The sequence below is a fragment of the Brienomyrus brachyistius genome, chromosome 11 (assembly GCF_023856365.1).
Source record: "Brienomyrus brachyistius isolate T26 chromosome 11, BBRACH_0.4, whole genome shotgun sequence".
Taxonomy (NCBI): Eukaryota; Metazoa; Chordata; class Actinopteri; order Osteoglossiformes; family Mormyridae; genus Brienomyrus; species Brienomyrus brachyistius.
The window spans coordinates 4,237,640-4,252,245 of NC_064543.1; the positions used below are offsets into that span (position 1 = coordinate 4,237,640).

Below are 14,606 nucleotides of genomic sequence, written 5' to 3' on the forward strand. Positions count from 1 at the left end.
GTTTATGTCATTAGCCAGCAGTCTGTATGACTGTGGTTTACGTCGTTAGCCAGCAGTCTGTATGACTGTGGTTTACGTCGTTAGCCAGCAGTCTGTATGGCCATGGAATCCTGAGCGGCCCTGTGTCTGCCAGCTGGTGTCAAATGCAGTCCGTGGCCTCCTGCCCCACACCCTCCCTCAATAACATGTCTCTGCCACCCCCCCAGCCCAGCCACCCTTCACCATGTGCTTGCGGGTCAAGTTCTACCCCCCTGACCCTGCCACTTTGAAAGAAGAGATCACCAGGTAAAATGTGATATGTTATGGGGAAGCCCTCAGTGACCAGCAGCCATAGTCACACAACTACACCTCAGAAACTACAGCTCAGGATGTATCCATGGGGATCATGTGGATGTGTTTTTGGGATCATGTTCTTCAGGTCATTTCTTATGTTCTGAATTCTTGCAGATATCTAGTCTTCCTGCAGATCAAGAGAGATCTGTACCATGGCCGCCTCCTGTGCAGGACTTCGGATGCAGCCTCCCTGGCCGCCTACATACTGCAAGGTAACGCCATTGCCCTGCTTTGGTCGGGCTTTCTGCTAGTCGTGCCTCATCCCGCAGGTTAAACATGCTTGTGTGCTTTGGACGTTTGGGTTCGACTTTTAGGTCAAACACATTAACATCTGCCGCTCTTGAGGAAATGGTTTTCCACATGGGTGACCCCGATTGCAAAAATCTTGAGAGCTTCATGGACATCCTGAAAGGTTTGGGGGCGGAGCCTGTGCGGTACACGGACTGCTGTGTTCACATGTGCACGCGCGTGTGGAGAAAAGCCTGCCGCTTTGGTGATGACCTCTAGGCAGTTTCTGTCTCCTGCTGTTGGGTTTTCAGGTCAGGCAGACCTACAGTGGACCTTCAGAAGCGGAGATGAATGTTAGGACATGGTGTAATGGCGTAATGGAGGCCTGAGTAGGTGTGACCTGGCAGCCCCCACTATGCACCTCGATTAGCCGTGATGTCACCTTGTCGGGATGCTAACACAGACACCAGGAGGGAACTGACACAGTACAGAATGATAAACCCCTGCTTTAATGGCTGAACCCTGAACGCCATTAGCTGATAAATGGTTGCTTAATATACATTTAGACATACCTGCCATCAGAGGTGGAGATTTCAGGTCCAGAGAGTACAAATCCAGACCAAGATTTTGTTTAAACCAAGCAGTTGTATATAAAGAGTCACAGTCACATTATGACTGGTACTGTTATCTTGTCGTATGGCTAAATGAACACCGCTTCAGTTCCCAAACCTCTCCTCAGGGGCACCTCAGCCGTTCTGCTGTACGAGGTGTATTAGTGGTCGAGTCAAAAAATGCATGGGTTACTGCAAAGTCGGGGGTGACATCAGAAGAGGTTTTGAAATGGCTAAGCCGACACATTTTGACAGCCATAATATGATAGCTTTACACCAACATGAAGATCATTTAAACATCATTTTCATTGACTTTCCAAGACTTATTTACAGTACTTTAGATCAGTAAGGAAAGTATTTCTGTAGTCAGGCAGGGAAATCAAAACTTGTGAAATATCTGTTGGGTAGGATTCATTTTTGCAAATATACTTCACATTCTAAGACCAATCCTTGTGGTTCAGTAGGTTTTTGAACGTTATCGACGGTATCACCTGGATTTATAACTATATTCATTCACGAGACGAGATGTTTCTGGTGTGGCTGCTGTTGGCAGACTGTAGTTCCGTGACCAGGATCTCTGATGTTCACTTCTGAAGCTCCCTGTCCTGGCCTGAAGGTTAACGGGTGATGCTGTCCTCTTTGCACAGCCGAGATCGGGGACTACGACCCTGGGAAGCACCCTGAAGGTTACAGCTCAAAGTTCCAGTTCTTCCCCAAGCACTCTGAGCGGCTCGAGCGGAGGATCGCCGAGATCCACAAGACGGAGCTGATGTGAGGGCGGGGCTGTGACATCATGATCACCATGGCAATCATGATGACATCACACTGTGCTACCTCTGGGGCCACTGGCACCACTCACACTGCAGGAGACACGCTGAAATGCTTTAGGTGGATCGTGCTGCTTAAGGGAATCGCATCCGTCTTCATTTTCTTAATGATTCTAGCAGAGTGTTTAATCCCAGACGTTCGCGCAAAGATTTTGCTTTAGATGCAGATACTTGACAGGATAAGACCTTTAATTTTTCTGCCTGTGAGGTTTACCTGCAAATATTTGTCACTCTGTCATCATATAGATTAAATATAGTGCGTGTTTAGTTTGATAAGTGTCTGTTTGAGCACTATTTTATCCCATGTGATGCATAAATGTTTTAAATTCCACTGTACAGCAGTAAATGCAGCAGTGGACAGAGTTTCATTAAGACATTCCCACAGCTCTCTGTTTGCGTCAGTAGATTACATTCATTGGTTAGGATTGCTCACGTGCCACTGCCAATTCTCGTCTCTGACTGCCCCCTAGTGACGATAGCATCTCGAGCAGGTTGTGGAGCTCATTTGAATTGTTGTCTGATTATCGCCGTTAGCTTGAAATACAGGCACCTCCTGCTGGAAGTTAGTAAAGTGTGTGTGACGTGTGTCAGATAATCCAATCCTTCGCACTCCTTCACAGAGGACACACACCAGAAACAGCTGAGCTGAACTTCCTGCAGAAGGCACAGACGCTGGAGACGTACGGCGTGGATCCTCACCCCTGTAAGGTGAGAGCACGAGGGCCGGCTCCCTCACCTCCCGTGTTGTATAACCTCATTAAAGCTCACTGCTGTGTGAATGGTGTCTCTGACAGGATGTTTCCGGAAACCCCGCCTTCCTTGCATTCACCCCATTTGGATTTGTTGTGCTTCAGGGGAACAAGAGGGTCCATTTTCTCAAGTGGTGAGTGTGCATTCCAGCTCTGGAACAGTACTGACGGTGACCATAGTAACAGCTGAGGGACAAAGACAGGCAGGGGGAAATGGTTCCATCCAAATCAGTGTTCTGCTGTCTGTACCCCTTTGTCTGTACCCCTCTCTCAGTACCCCTCTGTCAGTACTCTGCTGTCCGTAACCCTCTGTCAGTGCTCTGATGTCAGTACCCCTCTGTCAGTAATGTGCTGTCAGTACCCCTCTGTCAGTACTTCTCTGTCAGCACTCTGATGTTAGTACTCCTATGTCAGTACTCTGCTCAGAGGTCCTGTCTGTCAGTTTCCGCTTCCAAGCCATGCAGCATCACCTCCGTTTTCCTGGACTAGTGATCTTCCAAAGTCTTGTGCGATACAGCTGTAGATGTCAAGATTTCTCCTCAACTTGTTGGTAGGAATGAGGTGACCAAGCTGAAGTTTGAAGGAAAGACCTTCCACATATATGCGAACCACAGGGAGGTGAGATGCTGTTTGACATTGAAAAAAAATCAAATATGAACAGTAACCTAGTTCTACTGCACAGAGGTAACATCACGGTCATTTTCATGGATACACCAATTATTCAGCAGCATATTTGGTACTTGTCCTTCCTGATTCTCCTGTACAGGACAAGAAGATCATCCTGACATACTTTGCACCGACTCCAGAGGCCTGCAAGCACCTGTGGAAATGTGGGGTGGAGAACCAAGCTTTTTACAAGTGAGTCCACACACACTTCATATATTCCCATCATTGTGGAGACCCTCCATTCATTTCTACGGGCATAACCCTAACCCTGACAATGGCAGCCTTAACCCCCACCCAGCCCTAACCTTAACCAAAAGTAACCAGACAAGATACAAGACTTCTGGATTTTCTTGATAGCATTCACAGACTTATATAAAATTGTTTTTATAAAATTATGAATTTTTTTAAAATAAGTTTTTATCACAATGTAATAACCAAAACACACACACACACACACACACACACACAGTGCTGCTTCTGGACTGTGTCTGTATCAGGCAGCCCACAGGGCCAATTGGGGATATCAGAGATGTGTGAGGTGGAATCCCAGGAATGAGGATGAGACTGGTGAGCAGAGCAGAAACAAGCTGAACTGCAAGCAGGCCTTTTCCAGCCTGCTGACTCCCGTGGCATGGAAGCTGGACTGGGGCTCAGTAAAGGTGTACAGTGCGTTTGGCTGTGCCGTGCCGGTGGTGTGACCCCTGTGACTGTGTGGACTGTGACGGAGGGACTGTCTGGACCGTACTCCTTCCAATGATCGTTTGGTCCTAATGAGTGCAGTCTGCCCATTTAAAGGCCAGTTCCGGGGGGGGGGGGGGGGACGTGAGTCAGGGCTGTGAATTATTCACTGGCTGTGTTTTTATTTCTGTTCAGCTCTGCATTAAGAGAAACGGAGACCTTGCATGTCTAATAAAGGGTCTGGAGTAAAATGCCCCCCCCCTTCCCAGTCACCATTTCATCTGCAATGGGGGGAGGGTCCTCCACATTGACCGTAAATAGAACATTAGTGCAGCTAGTCCAGGGATGAGAGAATGGGTTAGGTGAGAGGAAGTAGGTGTCCTTCAGAGCAAAGCCTTATTTGAACCTGTCACAGAGGTGTAAACCCCTATTTTCCACACATGGTATGTCCCTCTGTAATAGGGGTCACTTTAACCCTTAATTCCCCACACGTGGCATGCTTCTCTGTAACCTTCTTTCTCACCCTTTTCTGTCCTCTTTTCCTTCTCACAAGGCTGGAGAAGTCAAGCCAGGTGCGTACTGTGTCCAGCAGTAACCTGTTCTTCAAGGGAAGCCGCTTCCGATACAGGTAAACAGCAGGGGGCGCCAGCTGTTATTTCACAATTTACTATGGCATCCTAAAATTGCGGCAGGAGAGAAGGAGGGGAAGTGATGCAGGTAAAGATGTTGCCTGGAGGAGCAGTGTCTGTTTTCTGTCAGTAAATTGCTGTTTGCTCAGTCATCCCTACTATGACAGGAAAGACTGTGTGAGTATTGGGGAAAACATAAGTTGCTTCTGTATATAATCCCTGTCAGCGTGTTATTCCTGTATGAACGAGAGGTACCATAAGATGCTGCACTAAAGATAAATACAGCATGTTCAGTAATATTGACGAGTTAGTTGCTCATTTTAAGATCACAGCAGCAGATTTGCTTGAGCAGTTTTGCTTGAGCAGTTTTGCTTGAGCAGTTTTGCTGAGTCTGTACTGAATGAGCACGGAATGAGGTTGAACCTGTTTGTAACTGTGTTTAGAGCGTGTGGAGACTGTTTGTGTTTGTGTTGGGACACAGCGGACGAGTCGCCAAGGAGGTCATGGAGCAAAGTGCAAAAATAAAACGTGATCCTCCAGAGATACACAGGTGAGTCGGAAAGGCGCAGCTCAGCCGACCCAGAGCTGCTTTTCAGGCGTCGGACGGGGGGCGGCGCTTTGCCCCTTGTGTTTTCATAAGATCCTGTGTACACTGGGGGGTGTGGCCTTTCCGAGTGGGTGGGGCCTCCTGGGGTGGGACAGGACTTGGTGACAACGCCCCTTTTCACATTCGTTCCCAAGTGAAATCCTTTTCCGTCTGCCCAAACGCAGACCGTCAGTGTGCGACTGGGCTCCTGGTTCCCTCCCCATGATAAGCCTTGACCTCCCCGCCTTCCAGGGCTGCTGTGCTTTGCTGTTATCCCCTAGAAACACAACAAAAGCCCTTCTTCAGCTTTCACAGCCTGAGCCTTGAAGATTTGTTCCTGGGCACTATGGCTGTTGTCTCTGTTTGTTGTCACTGCCTCACACAGCTGAATTTGCCTTTTCTATGGTCAGAATTGCTGTCCTGCCTCTGGCCAGCTGAAGAAATGTTTTTAAGTAAATATATAACAAATATATGACATATATAACATTAAGTAAATAAATAACATTTCACACAAAAACATCAACACATTCAGTGATGTTAATGATTCTGTCGTCTTTCAATTCAAATTACTGAAGGGAAAAGTCAGGCGCGTTCAGGTATGTATAAACGTGTTTAAGTATGTTCCAGTGTGTTCAGGTATGTGCAGGCATGTACAGGTGTATTTAATAATGTGCAGGGTTTTCAGGTATTATACGAATCAGGTGTGCACAGGGATTATAGGAATATGCAGGTGTGTTCAGGTATGCACAGATGTGTTCAGGTATTTGCAGGCATGTTCAGGTAAGTGCAGACATGTACAGGTGTATTTAATTATGTGCAGGGTTTCTAGGTATTATAGGAATGTCCAGGTGTGCACAGGTATTATAAGAATATGCAGGTGTGTTCAGGTATGGAGAGGCATGTTTAGGTATGCACAGCCATATTCAGCTATGTACAGGTGTGTTCAGGCATGTACAGGTGTGTTCAGTTATAGGCAGGTGTGTTCAGGTATGTACAGGCTTGTTCAGGCATGTACAGGTGTGTGCACTTATGGACAGGTGTGTTCAGGCATGTATAGGCTTAGGCATATACAGGTGTGTTCAGATATAGACAGGTGTGTTCAGGTATGTACAGGTTTGTTCAGGCATGTGCAGGTGTGTTCAGTTATGGACAGGTGTGTTCAGGTATGTATAGGCTTATTCAGGCATGTACAGGTGTGTTCAGTTATAGACAGGTGTGTTCAGGTATGTACAGGCTTGTTCAGGCATGTGCAGGTGTGTTCAGTTATGGACAGGTGTGTTCAGGTATGTATAGGCTTATTCAGGCATGTACAGGTGTGTTCAGTTATGGACAGGTGTGTTCAGGTATGTATAGGCTTATTCAGGCATGTACAGGTGTGTTCAGTAATAGACAGGTGTGTTCAGGTATGTACAGGCTTGTTCAGGCATGTACAGGTGTGTTCAGGCATGTACAGGTGTGTTCAGCTTTGTGTGCCTGCTGTCCCCACAGAGCTGGCATGGTACCCAGCAGGAGCTGCCCGTCCATCACTCACGGCCCACGGCTTAGCAGTGTCCCCCGAACGCGGAGGAGAGCTGTGCACATCTCCATCATGGAGGGTAAGACACACACACTCACACACACACCCCTCCATCACAGAGGGTAAGACCCCCCCCCACGCACGCTCTCTCTTTGCCCCATGTGGTTTTGCTCGGACCCCCGCGGGCTCTCAGATGCTCCTGTCACTCACAGCGCTCTATTTCGAGAGCCCCGCCCCCCCACGGCGTGTGGCCCCCGTCAGCGACCGTGCCGAAAGCGAGCATACAGGTGCAGGTCCTGCTGCCGGCCCCGTCCCCACCGCTAGGCCGGTGGGACAGCAGAAACCCAACCCCCCCACCCCCCACCCAGCTGTCCTGCCCGGGATAGGGTATTAATATCCGTCCTGGAAATAGCCGCCCAGTCAGCGCTGACTCCCCCCTCCGCCTTCGCCATGTATGTCAGGGTCCCTGTCGAGGCACGAAGCCCGTAGCCATTGCTGAGGAACCTGCGAGAGGGACAGGGGTCCGGGGACTAGGGGACGGCACAGCGGCATCGGAAGGGGGCGGCCGCCCGCACACCGGAGTCATGGTGAAGTGTCTGATCCGCATCCGCACCAAGGTGAACGTTCACCTGCGCATGGTGAACCACTGCTACCGCGATGTGAAGGTGCGCGTGCTCAGCCTGGGCCCACGCATGCTGGGCAAGGCGCTGGGTGTGCTGCCGCTCTTCCCCGCCCTGGCCGGCCAGCCGGGCGACGCTCAAGTGTTGCCGGGGGCGCCGGCCATCTTCCCGCAGTATGGCGTTCCCGCAGGTAACCGCACGAGCCCGACCGAGATCGTGGTCCCCTGCACCCCCCCCCCCTCCGAACGGACCTCTTCCTCATCCCCAAAGCTTGCTGCTCCACCGGATGAACAGCATTTCCAGATCGTTTCTGCTCACACCCTCTGTTTGCCGATTGCTGCACGCTCCTCCGCTGCGATATACGAGCCTCCTTCTCTCGCTCTGCTCCCGTGTGCCCGCCTGACCTTCCGACCGTATTCCAGAACGCCGGTAATCGCCTGACCCTGGAATCCCAGTCTGCTTAGGATTCGGGATTTCATGGGGTCTCCTTTTCTCGGATGTGTACGTGTGACGTGTGCGTAACTGCGGGCCTGTGAGCCTTGACTGATCGCTCGGCTGATTTAATTAGGCTCTTTTCTAGGTTCTTTTATCCGCAGTGATTAACCTGATTTACACTTTTATGAAACTAATTCATGGGGAGTGCATGTGATCAGGGCGGATGCGTGTCTCACTCCGTAGGCGGGTTTTTCTCGGGTTGTCTGGCTTACTTAACTGGCTTAGTTAGCTGAGGCTTTAGTCTGGTATAATGTTACGGATTGTAACGGCGATTCAGCACGTTTCCTTAACCCGGTCTCCCAAGGCCCTGCGCTCTCAGAAGGTCGATCAGACCAAGAGTGTGAGTGTAATACAGACACGTTCTGGCAGGAACGTTCAACGTCAGACTGTCACCCTTAATGACACAGAGCCTGCGTTCCCTCCCGTACTATCATTATAATAATCATCAATCCTTTATTTACCATTTCATTTCATCTGTCCCATCTTACTCTCTATAGCTTGGGGGTCACAGCACAGGGTCAGACAACATGCAGCACCCCTGTAGCTGGGGGTTAGGGGCCTCGCTCAAGGGCCCACTGACATGTGACTGTTCTGCCGAAGTCCGGGCTTTAGCTGGCGATCTTCCGATCACGGGCACAGATGCTTAGCCGAAGGAGCCTTGTGGCAAGGGGGGTCTCTGCTCTGTCTGCGGAATCAGGAAGAAAATAAAAGCACTTTTGAAGTGAATTCTGATTTAAATGTAGTAGCCAGGTCTTAGAGCAGAGCAGGCTTCCAGCACCCCCACCTGTCCGCAGGGCTTTCCCGGGGGGGCATTTCAAGATCTGTGGTGAACCGATTGCTTCCTCCCGGCCTGTGTGGTCTGACCTAAGACTCCCCGTTCGTGATCTTGCCGCAGCTCCATCTTCCTCCTCTCTCTCTCCGACTCTCCACCACAGGCCTGGAGTCTCTGCGGGACAGCGCTCACTCCACGCCGGTGCGCTCCGTGTCACACGGCGACTCCTTCATGCCGCGTTCCCGCGGCGCCGCGGCAGACGGCAGCGAGAGGGCGTCGGTCATCGCCGATGAGGCCTACAGTCCTTCCGACAGCGTGCTGCCCACCCCCGTGGCCGAGCATAGCCTGCTGGAGCTCACCGCCGCACGACAGCTCAACGGTGCCCCTTGCAGCATCGAGGAGGAGAAGGAGTGGGAGGCAGGGAGGGCACCAGGCGGGGAGGCGGGTGAGGCCAGGCTGGACAGGAAGTCCCCCAGCACGGCAACCCGCACGGGCGCCATCTCGTCGCTAAGCGGAGTGGAGCAGCTGAATAAGCTGGTTCTGAGTGTCGTGCGACTGCTGCTGGTCACCATCGGACTGCTCTTCATCCTCCTCCTCCTCCTCATCGCCCTCACCGAGTCCGACCTCGACATCGCCTTCCTGCGAGATATCCGGCAGACCCCGGAGTTCGAACAGTTCCATTACGAGTATTTCTGCCCCCTTCGGAGGTGGTTTGCCTGCAAGTTTCGCTGGCTGGGGGGGCACCTCATCAACAAGTAAGAAGCGGGGGGGGGGGGACAGGATGACATCGTCTGGCAACGCGGGGGGCGGCCCAACCCCCTGTGCTGTCTCTCCCTCACTTCTCTTACTTTTTTAAACGACGGAACTTTCTTTCCGTTTGCTTTTCTCTCCAGAATGTTCTGGCTGTCCGAGCATTTATTTTTACAGAAATACAGTTCTTTTTTTCATCAAAATGACATCAAAGGATAAAAAAAAAAGATGCACACACTTTCTTGCAGAGAGACATAATACATTTGTTATGATCAGCGAAAACAAAGCCTTTATTTTCTATATGTCCATTTTAACGTGAATAGGAAGCTGAATGGTTTGTGAGGTCGGAAAGGCAGGAGGTGCTGGTGCTCGCTGTTGGGAGGTGGTCGACGCCATGGAGGTCGAGGTGGCTGGTTAATGCTCGCGGATTTTACCGCGATGTTAGCCTTTGCTGTGCTGGTTGTTTTCTGGGGGCTGCAGTACGGGAGCGCCACTTAGCGGATGCTGATTGGGTATAACTGAGCATGTGCAAAGCTGTACAGCTTAGGATTGCAGAGCTGTGGTGGGCCGGTTGATTTGTTTAAGGTCTGGCACGTTTTTATGAGCAGCGAACGGAGTCTTTATGCTGCCAGGTTTATTTAAGGCATCCAGAGTCATTTCATAGCATCGAGGTGTGTGCAGACAGCAGCAGCGAAGCAGGCTGTAGATGTCAGACTCTTTTGGTGACTTTCATAGACATTTAGGTAGCTAAGATGACCTGCAGGCTAGCATGACAGCGTCCATCCCCATTAAGCAGCGATCACGGTGCACACGCGTGCAACAGGCATGCGCGAGGCCGGGATAAATAAATGGATGCTTGACGGACAGAACCACGAGCAGAACGTCCTTCCAGAGATCCCTATGTTTGATTTTCTTTGAAATTTTACTGATTTCATTTTAAGTTCAGGATGTTACAGGAGGGGGCTCCTTATGAGTTTTTTTTTTTTTGGGGGGGGGGTGATTAGTTTGGAGTTTGGTTTGACTAAAGATTTTAAGTTTGCAGTTATGGAAATTATGCTATTAAGAATTATTAGTTTATCTGTAATAATGCTGTACTTTTTGTACAAAATAGCTTCTTCCCTAATATATTGACAGTTTTCCATGTATATTTTTACAGAATTGAAATGTTATTTTATTATTGTATATTAAATTATGCTTTTTTAGCATTGTGGATCAGGTGAAGCTTACAGTCTGAAGGGGAAGTTAGAAGAAGGTCTTTTAAAGCGAGAGTTTATCCAGATCCTACCCAGAAGCAGTATTTAGGCCTCAATGAAACCACCTTCATGCTGGATTCCTCACATCTCTACCAAAGATACCTGCTACAGCAACTGGACGAACTCTTAGTCTAGTGTAAATCAGTGAACCTTGGTATTGTCCAGTCCAGTCACAGTGTATGCTGTACCTACAGTGCCCTCTATAGGTGAGCTGTGGTATTGCGTCCAGTGTGTGGGAGTCCGGGCTCCCCCCGTAGTCATATCCATGTGAGAGAGCAATAAAGTCAGCTGAGATCCTGTGCTTATGATAAAACCCTATTTGTGTTCATTTCGCTCCCAGTGTGCATATACCAGGTGTAGGAGCAACACAGCTGTAGGCCATAGTAGAGATACAGGGGAGTTGTTATTATTTTGAGCTGGTGGGGTCAGGTGACCCTGCTGTCGGCTGGGGTGGTGAGGACGAGCCCGGATGTCCTGGTGACTGCACCCTGGCACCGGCGCCGCGGGGGGCGGCAAATGCTCTGTATGCACTCGCTGCTCGTCATTCTATTTTTGTAACTGTGCTGCAGGCGCGTCCGCGTCCTCACGGTGTGCCAGAGGCGCTCTGGGTAACCGCAATCCCTGGGCTGGCTTTACCCGCCGCGCCGGCAAGCCGCTGTCACCGGGGAGCGTGCACTATAGCGGCGAGCGACCACCCGAACTCCTCTGGCTGCACCGTCGGGAGCAGGAAACGGAAGAGAGTCATGCAGAGGAAAGCAGTTTCCAGGATTACGTGATCGTGCGATTGAAGCCGAATTACTATGACATATTTAAAGATGCAACTTTTTTTTTTTAATACCGTGTAACTGATCATTTCTTTCGAATTTCTTGAATGGGGTTTGGCGACTGCTGTTAAGACGGAGTATATAGGAGAACTATGGTGCAGAATAAGTGAGCGAGATTTTTCATAATTTTTAACCATTAAGCAGCATTATGTAGCTTTAGTATGATGGTGGTCTTTCAATGTGCACAAACAAGACACCACTTTTTATCTCTAAGCAATACTGTTTGAACATTGTAATAATAAAAGGGTAGCAGTAATAATGTGTGGCTAACGGCAGGCTGAGAGACTGGATGGATGCTGTTTACCTGAGCCTGAATCGATTCGAAATGCACATTCTCTGCTCTCCTCAGTTCTATTACACTTTTATTCGATAGTGCTGTAAGACGGAATAATTTTACAATAGCTGCTTTGTCGTTTTTAGTTATTTCTGTCATTTATGAAGAGCATTTTGATTTCGAATTATTCGTGAAGGCTGACATTTCGTATGTACTCTGTTGTACCTGCTGTATTTAGGGTTCATCCTATGTGGGCTCCTGCTTCGTCTTCTCACCTCCATACAGATTGCAGAAGCAAATGAGGAGTCGAGGAGGCCGGCTGTGGAGCTGAGCGACTGTACAGGCAGTCCCCGGGATAAGAACATCCGATTTACGAACACCTCGTAGTTACGAAAAATCCTAAATAAATCTTATTATGTTAAAAGAGTTAAAGAATAATAATGAACACACCAACTTTGTGACATTCATGAAAATACTGCACGGCTTCAGCAGTTTGTTGACTCGTACAGTACAGCACAGTATATAGTTATTATTATTTTATTTTTTATTACTGTGTACTGTATTACTATTATCTTCCAATGCTGAGAGACTTGCTTTCCCGTTTCTCTCGTCCAACGCATTTTATTGTAACGGTGACCCTGTGTTAACATACATATGAGAAATAAATTTAATCAATCAATCACCTGAATTGATTGTTTCCGATTTACCTGCAGATTCGACTTAAACACAGACTAAGGGAACGGATGTCGTTCGTAACCCCGGGGACTGCCTGTAGTTTAGCTGACCGTCAAACTCCCAACGCCAGGCTCGGTGCCGCTTTTATCCCGCTCGGGTCAGCCTGCGGAGCTCGGCCCCGTCTGTCCTCCCGGCTCGCCAGACGCTCGCCTTGCTGACGTCTCGCTCCTGGGGTCACGCACGCCTTGTGCCTGACGTCATTCAGCAGAGGAAACGAACGAGGCCAGTACGGAGCTGTGTGGGGGAGCTGGAGCGAGGCAGGGTCTTCTGTTTAACGCGCAGCGTGAAAATGCGTCTGGATACCCTTGGTGACACACTGTTCTCCATCGGAGCGTGCTGTTCCGTCTCTGTCTGTCAGCCTGGCTTAGAACACTGTATCTCTTTATTTTATTCCGGTTTTGATATGGGATTGCTGTTATGTTTTCTTATATGTGTGTGTATGTATCTATACACACGTTTATTGAACTGTGTGAAACAAGCTTCTGTTGGGTCTTTCTCATTCTGAATTCATGTTTGTACTGTAGGAAACCCCTATCAGAAACAGTGTTTCTCTCAGATAGTCCCTTGTAACTGGTGCCATGAACATATTAAACATATTACTTGAAATAAACATCGAAACATGTTTAAACGATACCTGTTGTTCTCTCTCTTCTTCGTGACTCCGAAAGCTGTCAGTAAGGGTTTGGATGTTTTGCACTCTGCTGCCATCTAGAGGATTTAAGAAGTAATTATAAATTTCCCTTATGGCTTATCCGGTACAGGGATGTGCAGGGAGGGTGGGGCCTGTAGCCTATCACAGAAAGCACAGGGCGGGTCAAAGGTATACACATGCACAGGCTTAGCAGTCCACTGCAAACGAAGATGATAAAGCTCCCAAGTACGTATAAGGTGTGACTCTGAGAGAGGCCATCGCGGCGTGGTCATGCAGACCAACCCTGGAGCCTCAGACCTTTCCACAGCTGGGGTAGGAAAGACTGTGATTAGGTGTTGGCAGAGTGATGCTACTTCTGGCACTATTCTTTAGATCAATGCTTCCCAATCCAGTCTGTGCTCAGGGACCCCAGGCAGTCTACATATTTACTGGAACTGGGAGGGTGCAAAAATGTCCACTGTCGGGGGGACCGTAAGAGTCGGATCGCTGCCCTTGATGATTATTCTCTTATTGGCATAAGGAACGACATGCAGGTCTGTCAGTTGCAACCTTCTGAAGGTCCCCATGGCTGATGTTACATTTCCTTAGTGTTACTTTCAGTTGGTCTTTTTGACATATATTTTGACCGCCAAGTCTCCTTTTGGAAGCTGGCAGTTGTCTGTAATTGTCCACCTATTCTTCAGATGGCACTGCCTAGCTAGCAGCACGGTCTCTGGGCTAAATTAGCTTCTATGCTAAGGGTGTTGGTGCATTCAAGGATGTCATTGTAGGGGATGCGGTCCCTCCAGCTGATGCCAAGAACATTCTGAAGGCATCTGATGTTAAGTGCATTGGTATGGCAGCGATAGGTGGTCCAGGCTTCAGTTTTCCGCAGAAGGGTTAAGATGCACACTGTGTGATACACTGAAAATTTTGTTGTGTTTTTAAGGTTTTTGTTCTCGAAGACTCAAGATCACAGTCTTCCGAAGGCAGAGGAGTCTGAATGTCATCATCTATGGAGCAGGTGGGTGTTAAAATCAGGTTCGCTGTGGAAGATCAGGGAGTGCCTCAAGGACAGAAGGATTGGAGGGTTTGCTGTTGTTGAGCAAGGAGTCAAAGTGTCCTGCCAAACACTCCATGAATAATTGCTTATCCTTGAGAAGTAGCACATCATCAGCTGAACGTACAGGTGTGAGTCTCTGTTTTTTGTGGCCCGTGGAGTGATTTTTATATCAGAGTAGAAAACCTGAGCGGTGTCTGTGTATGTTTGATGTTGTATGTCCTCAATTTATGAACAACATAAGGAGTTTGTCTGTGGAGTCTCTCCCCCCCCCCCCCCCCCCATCAGCACACTCTGTACTCGTTAGTAAGACCAGTGAAGCAGGAAGCACTCTTACCTAAACACGCTCAGGGAGGTGCCCTCTGAGGT

At 49.0% G+C, this 14,606-nt stretch overlaps 1 protein-coding gene across 1 annotated transcript in view; it reads left to right on the plus strand.

Annotated features, from left to right (window-relative positions):
* LOC125751974 (FERM domain-containing protein 5-like) overlaps positions 1 to 14,606 on the plus strand; it is a 54,778-nt gene that overhangs the window by 24,755 nt on the left and 15,417 nt on the right. The window contains exons 5-16 of the mRNA XM_049031460.1: positions 207 to 285; positions 448 to 545; positions 1,820 to 1,943; positions 2,620 to 2,707; positions 2,794 to 2,882; positions 3,303 to 3,366; positions 3,515 to 3,606; positions 4,646 to 4,720; positions 5,203 to 5,271; positions 6,796 to 6,902; positions 8,874 to 9,465; positions 14,127 to 14,201. Of these exons, the coding sequence (XP_048887417.1) occupies positions 207 to 285; positions 448 to 545; positions 1,820 to 1,943; positions 2,620 to 2,707; positions 2,794 to 2,882; positions 3,303 to 3,366; positions 3,515 to 3,606; positions 4,646 to 4,720; positions 5,203 to 5,271; positions 6,796 to 6,902; positions 8,874 to 9,465; positions 14,127 to 14,201 (1,552 nt within the window). The remainder of the gene's footprint in view (positions 1 to 206; positions 286 to 447; positions 546 to 1,819; positions 1,944 to 2,619; positions 2,708 to 2,793; positions 2,883 to 3,302; positions 3,367 to 3,514; positions 3,607 to 4,645; positions 4,721 to 5,202; positions 5,272 to 6,795; positions 6,903 to 8,873; positions 9,466 to 14,126; positions 14,202 to 14,606) is intronic.